At 35.0% G+C, this 23,761-nt stretch overlaps 2 protein-coding genes across 3 annotated transcripts; both read left to right on the plus strand.

Moving 5' to 3' along the window:
- The first annotated feature begins 2,167 nt into the window (after positions 1-2,167).
- On the plus strand, positions 2,168-10,543 carry LOC145589634 (glucosamine inositolphosphorylceramide transferase 1-like). Its single transcript, XM_081646296.1, has 5 exons — positions 2,168-2,360; positions 3,008-3,328; positions 3,424-3,546; positions 7,243-7,410; positions 8,571-10,543. Exons 2-5 carry the CDS (start codon positions 3,092-3,094, stop codon positions 10,251-10,253), a joined length of 2,211 nt encoding a protein of 736 aa, XP_081502422.1. The 5' UTR covers positions 2,168-2,360; positions 3,008-3,091; the 3' UTR covers positions 10,254-10,543.
- A 5,659-nt stretch (positions 10,544-16,202) lies between these two features.
- On the plus strand, positions 16,203-23,707 carry LOC145589635 (SURP and G-patch domain-containing protein 1-like protein). 2 transcript variants are annotated; one of them, XM_081646297.1, is made up of 9 exons: positions 16,203-16,345; positions 17,126-17,548; positions 18,452-18,578; positions 19,280-19,386; positions 20,684-20,806; positions 21,372-21,515; positions 22,128-22,307; positions 23,097-23,275; positions 23,410-23,707. In XM_081646297.1, the coding sequence occupies exons 2-9, from the start codon at positions 17,149-17,151 to the stop codon at positions 23,434-23,436; spliced, it is 1,287 nt and encodes a 428-aa protein (XP_081502423.1). In that variant the 5' UTR covers positions 16,203-16,345; positions 17,126-17,148; the 3' UTR covers positions 23,437-23,707. The 2 variants fall into 2 exon arrangements, with proteins under 2 accessions (XP_081502423.1, XP_081502424.1); XM_081646298.1 differs by having other exon boundaries at positions 16,205-16,345; positions 17,114-17,548.
- The last annotated feature ends 54 nt before the right edge of the window (positions 23,708-23,761 follow it).

The raw sequence follows: 23,761 nt of genomic DNA on the forward strand, positions 1-23,761 counted from the left end.
TAACACGGCTCTGCTCGCAAAGCAATGCTGGAGGATTGTGGAGAATCCAAACTCTATGGCAGCTAGAGTTCTTAAAGGGAAATACTTCCCTTGTACGTCGTTCTGGGGGGCAAAAATTCCACCTACAGCAAGCTATACTTGGCGATCCATTTTAGGTGCAAGAGACTTGATAAAGGAAGGGTCGAATTGGGTAGTTGGTTCCCGTCTATTCTCCCACCAAAACTCAGACAATGTAGGAGGTATGATTGTTTCTGAATGGATTGATTGTGATGAAGATGGGCATAAATTCTGGAATGTGGGGCAAGGATTAATAGAAATCGTGCGCCAAGTTTGAAAATATCCGTCTACCACAATGTGATCAAGATGACGTCTTGCAATGGAAAGGCACAAAAAATGGGAAGTTCTCTGTCCGTTCTGCATACCATCTCGAATTACAGAGAAGTAAGAGCTCTGCAGGCCCGTCATCTGGTGAAGCCGATGCAAGTCTATGGAAGAAAATTTGGGAGGCAGATGTTCCCCCAAAGGTGAAATCCGTGGTGTGGAGAGCTGTGCGAAGGGGGCTACCTGTGCATGATGTGCTGTGTTCAAGGGGTATGCAACTCGATCCTATTTGTCCTCGGTGTGGGGAAGAGATTGAAACACTTATGCATATGTTAGCCTTTTGCCCGCAAAGTCGTATCATTTGGAAGCTTTCCCCTTTGAGACTCGATATTGAGTGTAGGTGGGCTGATTTTTCTGCAAAGGAATGGTGTATTGATATGTTGAAAAGACTCTCTATGAGAAAGGGAAGGGAAATTTTCATGATGTTTTGGTGGAGGATTTGGGAGCTAAGAAATTTATGGACGTTTGAAAAGAAAACTTTAGACGCCCAACTTGCTTGTGAGAAGACCCTTACCTTTCTTGGCGAATTTGAAGCAGCCAATAGTCGTGACTCTACTGCCCCAAGCCCAACTGCTCCCGTATCTGAGTGTGCTAAGACCCAGCCCCCTCCTGGATGGTATAAATTGAACACAGATGCAGCAATCTCAACAGATGGTAATGCTGGTCTTAGCATGGTTGTTCGTGACAGTCAGGGAGATGTGTTGATGTCTGGTGGCAGGCCCCTTGTTGGTGAGAGTAATGCTTGCATTGCAGAAGCTGAAGCAATCCTCTTTGGCACCCAATATGCCTATGATGCTGGTTTCAGAAGACTTGATGTTTCATCAGATTGCCTGCATCTGATAAACCTCCTGCAGCTCAACTCGAGGGAAAATACTCCAACTCAACTGCTAATTAATGACATTCTGCGAGTTGCAAATTCATGTATTAGCTGTAGCTTTTCTTTTCAGCCTAGATCTTGTAATAGAGTGGCACACTCCATTGCAAAACTCTCCCTTTCCTTAACTGGGGAGCAGATTTGGATGGAGGAATGCCCACAAACTTCGTTACCCTTTGTCATTTCTGACAAAGAGACCATTTGATTAATGAATTTACCCTTGCGGTTTGTGTCAAAAAAAAAAGAGTGTATGTAGGTGAAAATCTATGTCATGTTTTCGTTGGGTCAATTTATCAAACTTAATTACGTAGTAATGATGTTTTAAGATGATGGCTAAGTTTGTTGATCTTAATGCACAAGAATAAGGTAATCTAAGTTCATTTAATTATGTTTGAATTTATGTTATGTCAACTTATTTAGTTATACTTGAATTTATTATATTTTCTGAAATGTATCCAAACTTATTTTATTTAAATTTTTTGAACTTATTTTTGTCTAAAATTATATAATCGTAACTAATTTTATCCGAAATCATTTTAAATTGAATTTTCAAAACTTATTTTTCTAGAACACAATTGAAATAAAATAAAACAAACAAACCATAAGAAAAACAGAATCATAACAAGCCAAAATCCCACACGATCCTCTCTTATTCACTAACAAATTCATAAAAATCACCAAAAACACCCCGTAACAACCACGAACTAATTCTCTCATTCGCATAATTCCAATCCTCTCCCTTTCTAACACCCCCCCCCCCTATTGCTTCCACTCCAAAACTTCCTTATTGTTTAATTTTCTTAATCTCAAACTTTGAATTCCATAATTTTGGCATTTTCAACAAGTTTATAAAATTGATTGATTGATTATTCAATTTTCAAAATTCAATAGCATTTGAATAATAATAGTCCATTCCGAAGGCGCCGGCGTAATGATGCTACTCGTAAATTTCCGGAGTTTGTCTTTTCGACAAATAACTTAAAATTCAGACTCCTACTCTTTCACGCTGTATTCCACCACTCCTCCACTTTTCTCTTCCTTCTTCTCTTCTCTTCTTCAGCCGCCATTTTTATGCTTTCTTCGTCTTCTAACCAACTTTTTTCAGGTATTTTTCTTGATTTTCTCGTCTTATTGTTCTCTTTTGGGATGTAGATCGATTTGTAGTTTTTTGATTTTGTGTTACTGATTTTGTTGGGATTTTTCGGTGGAAGTTCAATTCTAGGTTTTTTGTTGGAATTGATTGTGTTTTTGTAGATTGAATCTGTTTTAGTTCATGATTTGTTAGCTCTGTTAGATTTCTGCTTTATTATACTGGTTTTTGTTAGTATTTGCTCATTTTTTGCTTTTGAGATTGAAAAATTGGGGTGATTCAGTTAATTAGTTTGTGTTTTTATGTCATTGTATTGAATCGAGCTTTCGATTTTGTTTTGTAAGTTTCAAGTTTGTGGGAAGTGATTTGATTGCCATTTTGAGGTAGTAGCATTTTGTATAATTTTTTTTTTACCTCTTTGATTTGAAATTTTTTTCTATGAGAATATGATTGATTTTAGTGGCAAAATGGGTGATTGGGTTGTTCACCTAATACACTAGAGTTTAGCTGATTGTCCAATTCTTGCCCGATTTTCGTCTTTTGCTCATGATACTCTCTTTATGATGTAGCTGTGACTTTGAAAGGTTGCATGATTCACTTTTTGTGAAGTGGGGGGTTGAATATATTAATGTGAATGATCTGGAATGCGATTTTAATTGCAGACTAGGAAAGCATAGCACATGTGTTTCTTCCTGAAAAGAAGTGGGGTTTTGAGAAATTTGAGCAAGGAGGTTGATACTTGAGAAATGAAATTTGAACAGAAACAACAAAACTGGGTTTTTTCACCAGCATTCGTGTTCTTCGTTAGTGCTTTCTTGCTCTTTGGTTCGATTGCTTCACTTTATGCATGGCTTGTGTTCAGCCCTTTTGGCCGAACTCCTTATTTAGTGCCCTCCCTTGGCTGCCAAGTAGACAATGAGGGTTCTTGGTCTATTGGTGTTTTCTATGGTGCCTCCCCTTTCTCTCTCCAACCTATTGAAGATGTTAGTATTCTTGTAATTTTAATTAATTATTTATTTTTTTAATTTATTTTTAATAATTCTTGGATGTGTATTGAATATTGGCCTTCTGTGTTCAGAAAAATGTGTGGAAGAATGAGAGTGCAGCTTGGCCTCTGGCCAATCCAGTGATTACCTGTGCATCAGCTTCTGAGTCTGGCTATCCCAGTAACTTTGTTGCGGATCCTTTTCTCTATATCCAAGTAAGCAGTAGCATTAAGAATCCTGATATTTTCGGAATTTTGTTTTTGGGTCTGTTCTTATATTCTTAAAGCTATTTTTTTTTGAAAAAATTATTAGCTCTAATAGATTTTTCTTTGACTTGATTACAATAATTTGTTGTTTCACCAATCAGAATGTGTAAACTGTAAAGTTAGCTTCAGCATGTGAACTATTTGTTGGAGCAGATCCATGTGCAAGATTATACCTCTTTGATAACCTTTCTATATATTTGTGATCAACTGTTCACTGCTTTTATGCTTTGGGACTTTATATTTAAATTCCACCAATATATAATCATTACTTTTCAAGATGGTTACTCCATCGATTGGAATAGGTGTGGTAGAGGTGAAGAGGCTGGGAGAGGGGTAAGTTGGAGTCCACAAGATGGTGCTTCTTGGATGTAATGAACAAATAAGATGAATTTTAGGTATTTGAAATAGTTTAGTAAACATATTGAATAAGATTAAGGCCTTATTCAGTAAAGAGTGTTATGACCAAAGGTGAGCTGAATTAACCTATTTAGAGGGCTCTCTCCATCAATTCACTATTTTGAATGTCCCGGATTATGTACCTTGTTGGGCCGCACGCACACCAAACTCCACATTAGTATGATATTGTTTGCTTAGGGCCTAGCTCGTACATATTTGTTTTTGGACACCTTTTCAAAAGGTCTCATACTAATGGAGTGTGCATACAGTTTTAAAGATGTCTTCTTATCCTTATTCTTTCCATGTGGGACTTGGATTGCCTACCCCAACTATCGTCCTCTCAAGCCAATAACTAGATAAGTCATGGCCTCGCAGGCTCCCCATGATCGAAATCATCTTGCAGCGCCACTATCACCCACGGGACTCGCGACCATCCATATTGTCTGCATCCTTGTATCCTTATAAGTATGAGCACAATCCATTAGTATGAGGTCTTTTGGGAATGAGCCAAAAAAAATCCGTATGGGCTAGGTCCAAAGCGGACAATATCATATTAATGTAGAGTTGTGGTGTGCATGCAGCCCAACACTTTACGCACCTGCTTATTTTATATTATATCATTATATTTTGATTGGAACTTAAAGTGGAGTGCTCTTGACTATTATACAAAATCTTTGTGTTTTACAAAGCCATACCATGCATTTTTTAATTTGATTATTGTTCAAGGTGATTTCGATGTATGGTTCAAAGTTTTTATCATTACCTTTCATTTGGGTATTAGAGACTTTTGTTGATAAACTCTAATTCGCAAAGAATGATATTTTGTTGAACATTTATTATATTGTCATTGATGGACTCATTGTTTTGGCTCTTGTGAGCTATGCCCTCATTTTAGCCTTTCACACCTTTGGCGACCCTGCATGTGATTATATTAGGGATTGATATCAATGATCTAAGGATTTTTTGGAATTGGGAGGGAAGCTATAACCACTTGAGCTATCCCTAATCCTAACTCTCTGGTGTTTGATTAATATGATTCTATGATACTTTGTTTTGATATTAAATCATACTTTTAGTAAACTCTTATCTAGATTGAGGTGCGTGGAAGACCTTTTAACGTCTGGCTAAGGTTGTTGATCAGCAATCAGCATTTTTTTTTGTAGAACTGAGAAAGTTTAGGCTATGGGCTAGTTTAGTGTATAATTTGCGCGTGTAGTTGTGGAGTTTAAATAAAATTAACTTAAAGATGGAACAAAGGATATATATATTGCTCAATTCATTTTCAGTGTCTATTTTATGGATATTGGAAGTGCATATAGAATTATGCTAGAAGCCAATTTGCTTTTGAAAGTTTGGCATTTCAAGTGGCTGAGCTCTTGTTTTGTACTTTTGCATGGTGATTAGTTGCTTTGTATCAGAAAACTTCTTTCACAACTATCCAATCCTTGTCAATTTGTCGAGCTTTTTATGGTTTGCCACCCCTCATTTTTTTTAGACTCATTGGTTGATGATTACCTGCTGGATTAAATGAGATAATCTATTCTGAATATTTGTACTTTCAATCTTAAGATTGTAATGATGAAGTAGATACCACATAGTTATAAACCTGATAAATGCCTTTTTTCTAATTTGATTTAGATGCTTTGAGGATTAATCTTATACTTGAGAATGAATTGTTGGAAATGGTAACCACAACGGTTGCTCTGTGGGAAGGTCTGGAAAATCATGAGAAGATGAGTAACTGGTGATTCTCATTTGTTGTTACTATGTACAACATATACTGAATCGCACATAAATATTTTCCATAGTAAGCTGTAAGCAAGCCATTTACTTTTCCTCTCTCTTCGGGGAATTGTTCGCGGGGGGGGGGGGGGGGGGGGGGAGGGGGGGGTTGGTTGATTCAAGCCTTTTTAGAAAATTAGTTAGACATCTGATTAATTTTATGATGTTTTAAAGCTGATAAGTTATCTGATAATGACTATCATGTATATATGGTACCGAAATATAAGTAATTATCAAGTTGATTAACAAAAAAATAGGTGATCATTTCGGCTTTTAAACAACATAGCTAAAGCACAATTTATTGGCATATAAGGGAAGAAGATGGCAGTTTGATTAATAAACCAAAATTACATAGAGTAAAGGATATTCATGCGTTCAGGGGGTTTGATTCTCTCTCACATGACAATTTCAAAGCTAAAGAAAACCTTCATGGCCTGCTATTTATTGATGTATCCTAATTCTCACTAATTTCCCCTATTTACAGAGTTTTTCCTCTATAAGTAACTAGCTATCTTGTTCTTCAAGCCACTAATAACTAAAGTAACTAAATTGTAATGCTTCTAGTACTACTTAAAGTGCCCCCCTCCCCAAGATTTATGCTTAGCACCTTACAGTCCTGATATAAATTTATAAGTATCAATTACCCTAAACACACGAGCCTGTGAATTCTTAAGTGATATTCATACAACATTGAATGATAAAGTCCATTATATGTATCCAAAATGTGGCTTTTATTAATTTATGTATGATATTGAGGTTATAGTAGTATTAGGTAAATGTGATGCATGAATGCATATTCTTCCATCATTTTACTAAAAGAGGAGGTTAGACCTTGTAGAAAAGACTATGTACACAGCTGCTTGTCAAGTTGTCAGTGACAGGATAAAAGTTTTTCTATCAATCAGATGGAAATATACGGATATGGGCCTATAAAGGGCTCCAGTTTTCTTACTATCTAACTTTGACAGTTATACCTGAATCTGATTTCGTCTTTCTTTGTCTGGAAGTTTCTTTGAATATCCTGGCTAGAATAGCTTTCAACCCTAGAGGCGCCTCAGACTTTCTACCATTTAGTCATTTACCATTTCACATAAACATGATTTCATTTTTTCAAAGATGCTGCCTCTTTCTCTCGCTCTTGGTCTTGCTCCTGTGTGAGTTATAGAAGAGATTAGGCAGTTGTTATTAATGGAATTGTGAATTGTATTTGCTGTGTGTAAAATAAATAATGCAAGTAATGAAAGCAGCTTTTCTTTTAATATTTATTTTGATATAAATCTTCAATGACCTTAAGGCCAGCTTTTATTTTCCTATGATTTAATTCATTTGAATAACTATGTGCTTTGTTATATTATTTACTCCCAATGATATCATTAATATATTGCAAGTTCCTATCCTCATATGCACAATCATTTTGATGAAAGAGCTTGAATGACACTTCTAACATCTTTTAAATTTTTAATGCAGGATGGTGTGTTATACATGTTCTATGAAACCAAAAATTCAGTAACAATGCAAGGAGACATTGGTGTTTCAAGAAGCACTGATAAGGGAGTGACATGGGAACAGTTGGGTACAGCATTGGATGAAAATTGGCATCTTTCTTATCCATATGTTTTTGATTACAATGATCAAGTAAGTGTTTTCTTTTCATCCTGTTTATTAAATTTGTTAGCTGGTACTCTGTATCTCATTTTACTTTTTAGAGTAGCTTTTAGATCTTGCTTTATCTTCATTACCATTACACCCTCACTTCCCCTTCCCCCTCCCATATGGTGTATATATGAAGGAAATTTATGTTGGCAGTGGAATTTAAGAAGTAATTTAGAGTAGAAGTAACAACTCTACTGATAGGAAGGATGATAGTTCATGTAAATTAATCCAATTTAGGGTTGTTGGAATCTGCGAGGGGGCTAGGATTGTAAGATCCTACTACATTGAGGAAATGAACAATAAAATTGATACAAGTAATACAACATGTCATCATGAATAATACACTTGTTTTCCAAGTAAAAAGATTGGTAAAAACACCTACTTGTCGCACATAATATCGATACAGCATTGTTAAACCTCACTTTCCAAGCAACTTTATTCACCTCAGTACCATGTTCCCACCCTAATAGTCTAGTACTGATCTATTTCCTGGAGCATTTTTTCGTTTTATTTATTTATTTATTTATTAAATAAATTTGTAGAACATTTCATATTCTACTATCCAAATCGTGTTTAACTATTTTCATCTGGTTCCTATCAACTTCTTTCTGTTTCTGTTTCAATTGCATTTTCTATGAGCAAGCCTTCTGTTTCTTTTTGTGTTTGGTTTAATTCATTTTATTATATATTTTACTAGATTACCTTGACAACAGTCATCTTTAATTTGAAATCTCTGCTTTGCTTCTCATTGGTTATCTTTGTTGGTGAATCCTAGCTATATAACAAATGTTGCTTTTGTGTTTGAACATAGTTATATCGTATGTGCTTAAGAATGGTATTTTCGAAAATGTTGGTGTAATTTTTTGGGGAACCACTGTCTTGGTGAGCTGTACTTAACTAGCATATGAGCATATTGCTTGTATAGAGAAAGTGAGCCATCTCATTTCAGATATATAAATATGCTCGTGTTTCTGGTTTTATAAGTTTGAAGTGTTTCTTATTACTTTGATGGTAGTTATAAGGAGATTCTATATACCTAGTATTTAAATATGAACTTACCTTGGAAAGAAATAATAGCAATTCATATATAGTTCTTTTGGCAATAGAATAACTCTATAACACATTGTAATTTTGTTTCTCAGATATACATGATGCCGGAGAGTAGTGAGAATGGAGAACTTCGACTTTACCGAGCTATCAGCTTCCCTCTGCAGTGGAAACTGGAGAAAGTCCTTCTGAAGAAACCACTGGTTGATTCCTTTCTTATCAAACATGGTTCCAAGTATTGGATTTTTGGTTCAGATCATAGTGGTTTCGGTGCTGTAAAGAATGGGCGGCTCGAAATATGGTATAGCGATTCACCTCTCGGGCCATGGAAGCCCCACAAGAAAAACCCTATCCACAACCAAGAAAAGAGCTCTGGAGCTCGAAATGGAGGTAGACCTTTTGTATATGATGGTTTTCTCTATCGTGTTGGCCAAGATTGTGGAGAAACATATGGGAAGCGAATTCGCACTTTTAAGGTGGAAATACTTACCGAGGATGACTACAAAGAGGTTGAAGTACCTTCAGGCTTTAAGGAATCCAAAAAGGGCCGCAATGCCTGGAATGGGGTTCGACACCACCACCTTGATGCACAGCAGCTTGGTTCTGGGGAGTGGATTGCAGTTATGGATGGGGACCGTGTGCCTTCGGGTGACTCAGTTGATCGGTTTATTGTTGGCTGTACATCTGTTTTGGCTGTTGCTGCACTTGTTTTGCTGTTAGGTGTGCTTATGGGAGCAGTAAAGTGCTTCGTTCCTCTGAATTGGTGCCCAAATAACTTGAGGAAGAGAAGTGATGCTTTGTCAGGCTGGGAAAGACCAAACACTTTGTCTTCCAAATTTAGACAATTTTCTTTTCGCTTGAATAGAGTACATACATTTCTACGGGTCTGGATAAGACCCAACACCTTCACTGGAAAACTGGTTCTCCTTCTAGCTTTTATAACAGGTGTGGTGTTGATGTGCAATGGGGTCACATACATTTATGGTGGAAACGGCGCAGAGGAGCCTTACCTATTAAATGGTCATTATTCACAATTCACTATGTTGACAATGACATATGAGGCTCGGCTCTGGAATTTGAAGATGTACGTAAAACACTACTCAAGGTGTTCTTCAGTAAGGGAAATTGTTGTGGTCTGGAACAAAGGTAAAGCTCCTGAACCAAGTGAATTTGATTCTGCTGTACCTGTCAGAATTAGGGTAGAAAAATTGAACTCACTCAACAATCGGTTTAATATTGATCCTTTGATCAAGACTCGTGCTATTCTCGAGCTTGATGATGACATCATGATGACTTGTAATGACATAGAGCGTGGTTTTAAAGTATGGCGAGAGCACCCAGATCGGATTGTAGGATTCTATCCACGGCTTGCTGATGGGAACCCTCTTAAATATCGGGCCGAAAAGTATGCTAGAAAGCAGAAAGGATATAACATGATTTTAACAGGGGCAGCTTTCATGGACACCCAGCTTGCTTTTGGTAGGTATTGGAGTGAAGCCGCCAAGGCAGGAAGGCGAGTGGTGGATAAATTTTTTAATTGCGAAGATGTTCTGCTGAATTACTTGTATGCTAATGCAAGCTCATCTGCAACTGTTGAATATGTCAAGCCCGCTTGGGCAATTGATACTTCCAAGTTTTCCGGTGCTGCCATCAGTCGAAACACTGATGTGCATTACCAGAAAAGGAGTGATTGTCTCTCAATGTTTTCTGAGTGGTATGGAAGTTTGTCTAACAGAAAGTCTAAGTTTAACCAGAGAAAGGATGGCTGGGATGTATAGAGTCTGGATTAGTGTACGTCGGGTATGATATGTCCCTTTCTCCCCACATGATGAACAAAATGGAGGGGTAGAGAGGGAAAATTGAAAAAAGAAACCTTTTTTTTTTTATTTTTTTTTTGAGAGAATTCCCCTCACTGTGAATTTTTCGAGGGCTTTTTGGTAGCTTGATAACTTAGCAGGTAAGTGTACATGGATTGTCATTGTTTTGCAATCTTCTGCTTAATATATGTTTAATTTCGATTCATAAAATTTTACTGTATGTGTTTGCAAAACTCAGATTTCTGCGCTTTCTTTACGCTTAGTTGTTGACTTATTGCCTTATTGGTAAGCAATTTTGAAGTACAACATTTAATATTATGCGAGCATCACCATTGTTTGGTCTAGTCTCTAATGCTCGTCTTGATTTTATTGAATTCTCTCATTCCGTATATACGGAGAGTTGTTTACTTGAATAGTTGAGGAAAGAGAGGTTGTTATATACAGCCGGGTGTACCATACACCCATGGGTGTTTTGTTGTCAACCGTTCAAGAAGTGGTAACTGAGAGCAACTATATGTATGTGGTTCAACCGTTCAAGCATTGAGGAATAAGGATGTAGGCTTGAGCGATTTCTATTAAGTTATCTAGGAATGTGGTCAACGAATGTGACTTGATTAATTTCCACGAATTCTTAATTAAGGCGGACTTTCATCAAGTTATTATAAGACGTGTTAAAGCCACCCTAAAAATATTTAAAATTATTTTATATTACAAAAGTCACTATTTTATAACAAAAATTTATCCTTAAAAAATAGAATTTATAATGTATTATACTACATATTAATTATCCCTCAAAAAAAAAAAAAAAATACTACGTATTAATTATATTAGCTTTCAAAACATGTAGTTATTTAGAAATTACACATTAAAATACAATCAATATTATAAATATTAAAAATTACCCTTATGGTGTGTTTGGATTCTAGAATTTCGTTTGAAATTCCCGAATTGGGACAATTATAGTGTTCGGATGTCCAAGAATTTCAAATGAGGAATTTGCCAAATTATACAACTACCAAGTAATAACCCATGAAGGTAAGGATTTCAAATGACAAGGTAAACCATGTCATTTGAAATACTCAAATTCCATAATTCAAATGATGCATTTGAAATGAAATCTATCTTCCCAAACACAACCTTAATGAAATTAAAGTTATCGTAAAAATTGTTAAACTTACCCTTAAATTGATGAAAGCCTACCTTGTTAAAGTGAAGTAAGCCTTTTTTTTTTTTTTTTTTTTTTTTTTTTAAGGGAAAACGTAAGCTTACCTTACACAAGTCTTATTGATTAGTTTCCCTTCTTGGATTTATGTTTTTTAAAAGAAAACATTATTTTGACCACATAAAAACACATGACTAGAGTGCATTTAGGTGCATAGGGTCTATGTGCTTTGCAATTTTGCATACATATAGGAGGGCAGTTTGAGATTCTGTGGTACATTTTCTCTCTTTTAATAGTACAATAGAACATTTTTGTGTAATATTATGCATGTATAATTAATGTAGCATTAAAATATATGTTGTGTGAATAGTACTTTTTATGTACTATTATGCATGTAGTGGTATTTTTTACCACTATATTTTCCACCACCGTTTTTTTCTCAAATTCTCATTATTTACAAAAATGTCATCTTATTTGCAAGTAAAATTACGCCAATACTTTTCCCACATGACTACTCATTTAATTAAAAAAAGAAAAAAAGAAAAACAAAAGCCAGAGTGCTTATCTTTTAGATCCTATACTTAGGTTTAACTCGTTTAAGATGCTTAACAAAATAAAATAATACGAGTGCTTAAATCTTATATATATACCTTAGGGATTTAGGGTAATTTACTAGTTTTCTACAATCAAATAATCCATGGCTATTTCCAACGACGACAACGATAACAACCCAATTCTAATCCCAAACATGGGTGAGCCCTCAAAACCACTTATCAAGGTTTCGATCCCTAACTCTATCACGCTCACATCGAACAACTATCATTCATGGAAGACTCAAGTCGAAGCTTTGCTCATTGGGTACGACTTATACGACAAACATCTCGCTGGAACCATAACCATAGCAAAAGACACCACACTTCTGAACCCTGCTTATAAAACTTGGTTTCGCCAAGATAGGTTAATTTTTGGTGCACTTATTGGTACCATATCATCCAATCTCTTTCCTCTTGTTTCGCAAGCCAAAACTACTCATGAACTATGGAATGTGCTAGCCAAAACCTTTGATAATCCGACACAAACCCGACCTGATCATATTGTTGAAGTTATAGATTTAACTTCATCACCTCCTTCACCGTTGAAAAGAGGCAAAGAGGCAGAATTCAAGCCCAAGAGAATTGTGAGCATTCAATCTTTGCTTCTTTATATTTTTTTTTTATATTTCTGTTAATTTGATAGAATTTAAATTAATTTTATGGGAAAATTTTCATATACTCTAATACTAGCGTAGTTGTGTGCAAGCATCCGAAATAATTCTCATATTCTGCCATATTATATACTCGTATAATAGAAGTTATCAAAACTAACAGTTACTTTCTCTAATTTTAAATTGCACTCTTGTTTTTGTGAGGTTGCATATTTATTTCTTATTAACTTATTATTACCCTAAATGTACTTGAATCACATGGTCAAATTTGATAATTAAATGTTGTTATGTGTTTTTGCTCCTTTGCTTTTGTAAAAAAAAAAAAAAAAAAAAAAAAATGTTGTTATGTGTGACATATATACGATTATGTCTTTGATGTGTTTATTAACTTGTATGTGCTATATGTTTATTCTAGAGTAAGGCCTTTTTTCTTAAAAAAAAAGAAAAAAAAAAAAAAAAGAAAAGAATAAGAGCATCTCCAATAATGGAAAGCTACAATTGGTTGTAGCCCACCTTGTGACATCAATAATTAAAGCTCCTATATTTTCAAGCTACAATATACTACAATGGTTAGTAGCAATCACTTGTAGCTTGCTAGAAAAAAAAAAAAAAATTATTGATGTATATATATATATATATATATGTGTCCTGATCTAAATGGAAGATGCTTAAATTTAGAAAAACAAGCAATACTTCTTGTTTGAGCAGGGCTGCTCATATAAGCAACATTCAACAATTCAATCCAATGGTAAGCTACATGTTTATAATTTTAATTAATTTGCAAGCAGGTCCCTTCTCCATACCATTGGAGATGCTCTAAGACTCCGTTCACTTCACTTTAATTTTTATTTGTTAAACTGAAATTAGTTTTACTGAACTTTTTGCTGATTTCCTATTATTATTTCCATTTTTTTGTTGCAACTTTGGAATATTTTATCTCTCTCAAAAAATACCTCAAAGTTGCAACTAAAAAAATCGGAGGTAGTTTATTTCTTTTTTTTTTTAGTTATCGAATTTTAATGAACTGAACCTAGGGTCTGTTCACTTCAGTTTAATCAATTCAGTTTAGCTCATAATTTCATTCTCTCATAAAATATTCATTTAAACTCTATTCATTTTATTTCAGCTCCAATGATTTCAGTTGAGCTCATCAGTTTAGTAAATGTAAACAGACCCTTATCTTTACAGAACTGAAATTATTTTTACAAACTTGAAATCATTTTCACTTAATTAAACAGGACCTAAATAAGCATAATTATTTCCCAACAACATGTATGTCCTCTATATTTAGTTTTGCTATTATGTATTGTAATTTGTATAACAAACAAAAGATTTTATTTGGTTGACAGAAAATAGAAAGTGTTAGTGAAGGCAGCCAAATGACTAAGAAAGTGGATCGAATTAGCAATTTACAAGATGACATCCTGGTTCACTTGTTATCTTTTGTAGATATGAAGACAGCAGGAAGAAGTAGCCTGCTTTCGAAAAGGTGGAGGCTTGTTTGGACTCACCTTACTGATTTAAATTTCGACCCTGATTTATTCTTGTCAAAAAGAACAGACATTAATAATCATATAGACAGATATATTACATGGGTTAATGAGGTTGTTTCCAGGAATTGTGCCTCGAATTTGAACACATTCAGAATAAAGTTTCCCCTCTATGATACATATGTTGATCAAATTGATAATTGGTTGAAATTTGCCTTAAACAAAAAGGTTCGCGACTTAGAACTGAACTTATCAGATCTTTATGGCAATAATCATTATGGAACTAAATACATAATTCGTAGGGATTTTCGCCCAGTTTATATTGATAATGTTACTGCCCTCAGATCGCTTCACTTGCAAGCATTGGTTGTGGATGTACCCACGTTTGAAAATGTTCTAGCCTATTGTCTCAACCTTGAGCGCCTCACAGTGAGATCATGCTCGTTTTACTACACAATATCTACATTTAATCCTCTTCACAATAGTTCTAGGAATCAAAGACTTGTAATTTCCTCTCTCAAGTTGAAACACTTGGAGTTACATCATTGCAAACCCATTGAATCTTTGGAAATACTTGCTCCAAAACTTACTAGTTTTATATTTTTCCTGGGTTGTAAGAAGATTCAAGTGAAGTATACTAGTGTTCCATCACTTGTTAATGTCACCTTTGAAGCTCCACATTGCTATCACCTTTTGGAAAATTTGAGTCTTATACCAATCTTATCAAATCAACTCCAAATACTCTCAATTCATTGGAATCGGGTTAGCTGCTTTACCTAAAACTACCTCCGTTTCATATTATTTGCAAGTTTTTTGAACTTAAATCATCTTTGTGTTTGTTCTTCTAATTTTGTATGCAGGAAATAATTCGTATTACTTCAGATGTGTTTTATAATTCCCCTGCTAAAGACAACTTTCTCGGTTTGACCTCGTGCATTGAGGCATGCCCCTTGTTGCATACCTTCAAGTTGGTGGTACGTTTTTGGTGACGACTACTGTAGAATTCTCATATGGTCTTGTGGATGGTGCACACTTTTTATTTAAATTATACTTACAAATTTAAGCTGGTTTTGCAGTTGTGGCCTTCTAGACGACAAGCAGTGCCAATGGCAGCTCGAAGGGATGTTCCGATTTATCACGCAATGCAACAACACAATCAACTTAAGGTGTTAGAGCTTGTTGGATTCGATGGAAGTGCATCTCTTGCTGATTTTGCATTTTGTCTTACCGAAACTGCGCCCATGCTTAACAAGATTATTTGTGATCCTCATTGTCCTCAGTCAAGGGCGAATTTACATAAATGGTATGACATTGAATACAATCATAGAATACCTTATGCGAGAGGACAAGCGGAACTGCTTGCCAAGCAAATTCGAGGAGGCATTGATGTGGTGATTCTATGAGTGATCATTTTAAAAATTGTTTTTGTTAGACTTTAGTTTCTTGCTTTTATTAGACTTGTAACCGCTATTCATTTTTATCATACGGTTTTTTAATACGGAGTACTTAATAAGTTCAATAATACTACACGCAAATTAACAAGCTTGTGATTTTTTATTTATTTATTTTTAGCTAAGTTGATCACCTTGGTTGCTATTAGTGGACACTGTAGTAAAAGAGTTACTCTAATTTGGGAATTAGATAATTTCCCAACATTATTTAGGGAAAGGGCTTGTAAAAATCCGTTTTGAAATTGACCGTTTCAAAAAATTAGTACCAACATGAGTTAGGCCCCGTTCACTCCCCCTTATTTTTGCATAACTGAAATTATATTTACTAAAACAAAATTATGTTTGCTGAACTTAAATTATTTTTTTACAGAACTTAAATTTATTTTACTAAATTGAAATTAATTTTGCTGAACAGAAATTTTTTTTACTGATTTTTTTTATTATAATTCTTCTTTAAGAAAACTGAATTTTACTAAAATGAACTGAACTTAATTTTACTGAAGTATATTTTTCTCGCCAAAGTATTAAAAAACCGTATAATTATACTCAATTTCTCCGTATATTTTTCACTTTGTATAATTATACACCATTACTCCGTATTATAAATTTATCACAGCAAAAGAAAATAAAAACGACCCACTTTTGATTTCACTGATCCACATTCATTCATTCTCCCTCTCGGAGTCCTGCTCTCTAATCGTTCGCTACCTGCAATTTTGGCGATCATCCCCTAATCCAACAATTAGGTATTTCTTTTCGATTCTAATCAGGTTTTAATTCGATTCAGTTTTCGATTTTTATGATGAATTCTTCTTATCACGAAGGTTATGATTGGGGCTAAAATTGAACCACTTTTTATTTTCCGATTCAATTCTTCAAACAGCTCAATTGAATCGTTATTTTTGGATCGAATTGATGTTGTTCCTTGTTGTTTGATTATGTATTTGATTTTACTTTTCGTTTTTTTGGGGAAAAGTTTAATTCTAGGGTTTCACCTTCCTTATTCCTTAGAAATAGTTGATTAGTTTTTGTTAGTAAAGTTTTTGGAGTGTTTTTTAATATCTTTTTTTTTTGGGTCCATTTCTTGCTTTCAATCTTGTGTAGTGGGATTTGCGAATAATTATGTTCTGGGAAGTATTTTATTTAATAAGAAATTATAGTTTCATTGAAAGGTTCAGAGGATTGATGATTAATAAAAGCTATGATTTGCTCGTATGTACTTCGTGCTGCTTTATAATCATGATTGTGTTTTGCTGACTGTTTAAGCTTTTGCCCCGACTCAGCTGTTTTTGGCAATCTATTTGATTACATGGTTATATATTTATCGAGGGATTGAGAAGGGCGATATACAAGTATTTGATTACATGGTTATTGACAGAATGACAGTAAAATTGTAGTAGCACGAATTTCTTTTGTCTAGTTACAATTTATGTTTTCTGTACATTGATAAGTGTATCTCTCTGAATCGGCTTGGATGTCTTATTGAGCTGAGTGAACTTAACGAATGGTTGTAGTCCTTTTATCAGATCAAGAGCAAGTGGGTTTTTTAATGGATAAAGGTGTGCCTCCTACCTTATTTGTTAATGATGGCTCATTTATGGAGAAGTTTAAACAGCTTCACCAAGAAAAGGAAAAGGGTGCTGTAGTTGAGGACCGTGGACCAAAAACAAATTTACCTAGGGACTCAACTCCAATTACTGGTAGTAATAAAATTGGATCGGAAACTAAGCATAATACTCAGAGGAAAACTACTTCAGCTGCTTCAGGTGGCAAGCTTGCGTTTAGCTTGAAACAAAAATCAAAACTTGTGGTTCCTTCTGTAAAGTTAAGTGAAGATGACGACGAAGATGATGCTGGGACAGATAATGGATCAGATGGAGTTTCTGCAAAACGGCAGAAATTGGGTCAATCAGAAGCTTCTGTTGTGTCATCCAGAAAATTTGATGTTGGTAATGCCTGTTTGTATACACATATCTCAATCTTAGTTTATACTTAATTCAGTAATTGGGTGCCTTCTATTATTTTTCAATCTGTATGTGATGTTTATCCGTGGCTTTACTAGTATTTACTCTTCAGGCTTTATTGACCCTTACATGTCAAGTGTAGTTTCTCTTAAACTATGTGCATTGCTGCATGGACATTCTATTAATCTTCTGTAGTTGGCTTGACATATAATCAGCAGTTGACAGTAAAGGAGAACCAATAATTTCTGGCAAGTTGTCTATGTACTATAATATATGCACATAATACCCCGGGGAATGGTTGTCCTTGATATTCATAGTTCTAATCAATACATTATAGTACTGTCCAGTTGATATCTTCATATTTTTGTGGTTTTCCTCATAGGGTTCAGGTTTTACAAGAGTTAGTTAGCACATATTGTTACCAAATAAATACTTATCTATTATTGGTTTGAAAGAAGAGGTGACTTAAGGTCTGTGATGTTTTGTTTTTGCAACTAATTTGAGTTAGAAGTTCAAAGATTTTCATGCTTTGCCATGACTTGTGGAAGGTATAGGAATAGAGAGGGTGCATTCAGATAATGTATTGTTTCAACCATTTTTTTCCAACTTTAATATTGCTTTTAGGTCTATTACTTTTCCCCCTTTTTTGATGTGTTGTTCCCTAAGGAAGTCGTGGAAAAGCTTCTCTGTTTGTATAGTGAATACGTAGGACTATTCATTATCAAGTGTGTTGTCTCATGAATGCAGCTTACATCTTATGTCTCTTTCAACCATGGGGAAAGAGATGTTCATTGAACGATTTGGAAATGTGGCAGGCCTGCTACAAGAGTAATTTGCATTGCGTTGTTCATGCCCTTGGTATTAATCAGTTCTTTAAGTGACATGCAGCACCTCCTTCCCCAAGTGATCCTGCAGTGAAGAAAGCTGCTGACAGGCTAGCAAGTTTTGTGGCTAAGAAAGGAAGGCAAATTGAGGATATCACTCGTCAGAAAAATCCTGGAAATACTCCTTTTAGGTACGTAATCTGTCAACTCTTATCTGGTTGAAGCGACTCAAGCCATTCAAGTCTTTAATATAACTTAAGAGAACCCTTCTTGAGTGTGGTCTTTCTTTCTTACTGTTTCCCATCTTAGACATTAAAAAGTTATGCTACACTGGGCCCATTTATGTGTAGTGGACATAGGCAGTTGAATGCACACTCCTCTTAAAATAAGTTTTAAATCCAGGCTGTTCTCTTTGGGTAATGGATGATATTGTTAAATCAGTTACAATATTTATTTGAATAAATCTACACACAATTTTTGAGGCATTATCTTGCCATAGTAACAGTTATGTTTGAAGGCATTAGGGGTATGTGTACGTGTTATGTATGCATTTTGGTATTGTAGTCAGTGTGACAATATACATTCATAATGTTGTAATAGAATAATGTTGCATAGCAATGTAATTGATATCCAGAAGCTGTTGGTCCTTGATAAATTTTAAAAGGAAAGGTACGTTAAGGTCTTTGATTTATTTTTGATGTTTTGTATAATTTATAAGATTTTTGCTGTCTTTATTTGCGTTATGGGGCCTGTTGATGTCTAATTCCTGAATGTTAGCTTCTTTGGCTGAATTTAGATCGTGTATGGGAAGCTGTATATACTTTCCTGCATTGAGATGTGTGGGTTATTGGTTGTCTGGCTCGTACTATCCCTAATCATGTTTGCTTTTCAGATTTCTCTTTGATGAAGCCTGCACTGAATTCAAGTACTATGAGTATCGTATTCAGGAAGAGGAGAAAGCACTAGCTATGAGCAAGGACTTACAGACTACACAAAGTGGTTGGTTCCCAACATTTTTTATTTTATTTATTTTTGGGATAATTAAGAGCATCCTAGAATGTTTTTTTTGAGTGCATAAACTAAGTACTTTTTGGAATTGGGAAGCATAACATTACTATTTCTGATCAAGTAGGATAAGTTACTATTGTTTTTATCATTTTAGTTCTCATCTAGTCATCTGTATCAAATTTCCAATGATCTTTCTGTGCTGTTATGAACTTGAAGGCCTTTGCCTTAACTAGTGATATGTGAATGTGAGCTACACAGTTTGGCGAGGGCATAGGTTCGAGTACTTTGTTTCTGTTTGTGTTGCATAGATGTTTTCTTCAGCATATGCTCTGATATTACTCTGACTTTGGGACTTTCAGTGCTTTCTTTGGGGCACTTGAGTATCTTTGTTTAGAAATAAGTTTGGTCAACAGAGTAAATTGAAGTATGATCTTGTAGCTTAGAAGCGGACTTGGATAGAGAAGTGCATACTGAATATATTGTGCTTCAGGCTGTTTGGTGGGTTGGCCTGATGGAGGGATAGCCGGATAGGGTATGATATTTTTTGAGGGGAAGCTTAGTCATGCAAAGCAGCACTAACTTGAATATGATTTATTTTTGTAAACTTTTTTATTTAGTTTACCTGGAAAAAGATTTGGTATGATTTCATATTGAAGGCTTGTGGTTTTGCTGGGAAGAGGGTTCGTGATGTAGATTGTAGGGTCCATTTTTCACATCCCTGGAATGTCCTTTGATATTTACAATATTTAAATAAATAACCTCTTCAATTTCAGTGCAAGTTATAAGGTGGCATGTGCGTGGTATGCTTACTCATTGACTCTTGTGAAAGCTTTTAGTACGTCTTCTTTTTTTGACACCCACCTGTTATCCTTTTTCCCCTTATTGTTTGAACTTACTCCTTAAAGAACTCATAACTGAAGGAGATGAATTTGAGAAACTTTTGTTACATTGAAGAATTTTTTTTTCCTTAGACATCATGATAGGTATGCTTACATTTTATGTTGGTTATGTGTGATTGCCACTATTGTTTTGAATTTTGGACTTGGATATGAAATTAAAATGCTCCATGGGGTCACTGAAGATTTATGTTACATTTTTATTTAAGCTTCCCTAGTAACATCCTGTAAAAAAATTGAAAATGTTTTTTTTTGGCACTAATGACCAAATCAATTCTCTGCTCACTACCTATGGAAGGCTTTATGCCATGATGTTGCATTATTTGTAAATATGAGAAGATTTTGAATTTTCCATGGTGCTAGTATTTACCCCATGAAAATTGCATCTACAGGTGATAAGATTGCTTCAGCTCCTCGAATGGAAAGTAATCCGCAGTTAAATTATCACACACCTGCTTCTGCTTTGTATGACGTAAATGAAGCCAGTTCTTTTGAGGCTACATCTGCAAGAAGCGGTGAGAATTTGGCCCCTTTTGTTTTTCTGTATGTTTACTATGTTTTTAATAGAAAGTTTGGATGATTATTGCAGTAAGTTGTCTCCAATGATTGTGGTTTTTATGGAGCTACATGATATACTAGCCTTTCTGTGATGCTTTTGCTGGAAATTGTCTTTCCAATATACCCTCCTTTTTGTGGTATTGAATTTTTAAATTATCATGCCTTTTTCTTGTGTCGTGGTTTGGTAGTACCCTTTAATATTCTCGTCAAGTAGTGTCTTTTAATGGATGTATTTATCAAACTTTGTTATCCTTCCTTCCATCAATTACTGATTGTGTTGATTTTTCTTCCTTGTTTCTTGAAACATGCAGTTAGTTAAGGTCCTAGGGTGTACAGGGGTTTGTATCTAGCAATGCCTATGGTTTGATTTTTTCTCGAAATTGACATTATTATGTGCCTTGTCTTCTGTTGTATCCTGATGTGTGAATTTTCATACATGGAATGAATTCAGTTTGCTTATGTCTATGAATATTTCGCTTCTTGATTGAGGATTATAGTATTTATAAGATTTCTATTATGCAGGGGAATCAAGCTCATCAGTTTCTGGATCAGATCCTATAGCGATGATGGAGTATTACATGAAGAAAGCAGCAGCTGAAGAGAAGAAAAGACCACCTAAACAATCACGAGATGAGATGCCTCCTCCAGCTTCCCTTCAAGTTCAAGGTAAATTTTTGGCTGTCTTGAAGAAATTAAGAATTTACAGTTTATTATATTTTTTTTATTTAAATATTTTTTTAATGTATACTATGTATTTTATTATTTTTATATACCTTCTTTACTCCCTCCTAATGTCCACCTTTTTTCGTACACCCACTTACCTTGAGTAAATAGGAGTAAATATGATATTGGTTTTTTAACCCAAAAAAAAAAAAAAAAAAAAAAATAATCTATATGGTTTTAGAGATTAGTTTGATTACTACCTTTTCTTTTCTAGAAATTATTATTATTATTGTTATTGTTATTGTTATTATTATTTTTTTTAAAGAGAATTTTTTTTTTTGAAATAGCCTCACTCTCAAGTCTCAACGATGATCATATTGGTCTTCCTAGACTTGCTTATGGTAGCTTCAATACGTGGGGGTGGCTGTTCTTAATCTTAAGTTTCACTTTGATAGTTGATGCTTGAAATCTCTCCCTCTCTCTTTCTAGCTCCAGCCTGGTTGGGGTTTGGAAATTTGCAAAATTTGCCCTTTTCTGTGATATGTTAGGCTTAAGCAATTTTGGGATGCATCTTCAGTTGAATTCTGTTGCTAATCTTTGAATTTGCCATGGCAGCTGCTGGAAAGAGAGGGCATCACATGGGAGACTACATACCACCAGAAGAGCTAGAGGGTTTTTTGGCTAAATGTAATGATGCAGCTGCACAAAAAGCAGCCAAGGAGGCTGCTGACAAGGCAAAAATTCAAGCTGATAATGTTGGGCATAAGCTTTTGTCAAAAATGGGATGGAAAGAAGGTGTGTTTCCTACTCTATCACTTGCAATATGAAGTCCTGAGGATTATTTTGCTTGCAATTACATTTTACATACTAGTAATTTGATTAATATATTGATTTGAAATGGAATGTCTCATACGGCCAAATTTAAGTGACTGGTTGGTGGTTATGGGCGAGTCAGTGTACATCTGGACCATACCAGAGCTTGCCTTACACTTGATTTCACTCTGAGTGGTATTTGTTGTGTAGACACAATTCATCTGTGCTGACCAGCTTAAAGCTTATATGGTCATAGTCATATGCATGCTATACTTTCACTTATGCTGATCGTCTTTTTTCTGTGCATTTTATGGCTGAAGCATAACCAACATTCGTGCATGTTATTTAAAAGTTGGGACTTTTTTCTAGTAGTAGTAGAGTTTTCTTGGATTATAAATCTTGGGTAACGGAATTAAAGGGACCTTATATGTTAGGGAATGTTGAAGTATTGCATTTACAAACATGTGTCCCACTTTGTTAAGATGAGAGAGTTGAACTTTTTAAGACTCAGAGGTTACTCTACTTATTGCCGTATGGTTTTGGGATAAAACCTCTTTGGATTTGTAAAGTGGACACTCTCTCCTAGTGAAGGTTACCGCCTATGCCCGTATTTAATAGAGACGAATCTAACAAGATCCTACCCGACTATAATTTTCCTTAAAAGCTGTCTTGCTATTGTAGATACCTGATTATTAGTTTTGGACTTGATTACCAACAGAAAACTATTATAATTTGGTGATTAGTGTTCTTACCTTGATTTTTATGTTGCAGGTGAGGGCCTGGGCAGTTCAAGGAAAGGCATTGCTGATCCTATTGCAGCAGGTAATGTAAAGAAAGACCATCTTGGTGTTGGTGCCCAGCAACCTGGTGAGGTGACTCCTGAAGATGATATATACGAGCAGTACAAGAAGCGCATGATGCTAGGATATCGTCACAGACCAAATCCCCTGGTATTGCCCTCTCTATGTTCTGGTGATACTTCATTTATTCATTGTCTTTTGAAAGTCTTTTATCGTAGTATTACTGTGTCGAAGATTATATATGTTAATATTGTCGCTCATATTGTCTGTTTTCATCTTTGTAGAATAACCCGCGCAAAGCATATTACTGAGGAATCATAGCGACCAGCTGTTAAAGGAGATTTACTTCGATTTGGGTTGATTTTAATTTTTTAGCTATTGACAAAAGGCTGTAAAATACAGAGAGAACATGATAGATTTGCTGCAGTGCTTGTCATGTATACATTATACTAGGGTATAGTCTCGAGAGAAGTCTGCCCTAATTCCATTGTGTTTCCTTGAAGGGGGAAAAAAAAAGTATTTTTATCCTTTGTTCTCTATAAAAATTTCTTTTACTAATACATTTGAAAGTGTTTGAATTTACTGGGACTGGCTTGAAGTCTTGACCCCATAAAGGTTTGATTGGAATTCTTTGTT

The sequence above is a fragment of the Chenopodium album genome, chromosome 17, assembly GCF_948465745.1.
Source record: "Chenopodium album chromosome 17, dcCheAlbu1.1, whole genome shotgun sequence".
Lineage (NCBI taxonomy): Eukaryota > Viridiplantae > Streptophyta > Magnoliopsida > Caryophyllales > Amaranthaceae > Chenopodium > Chenopodium album.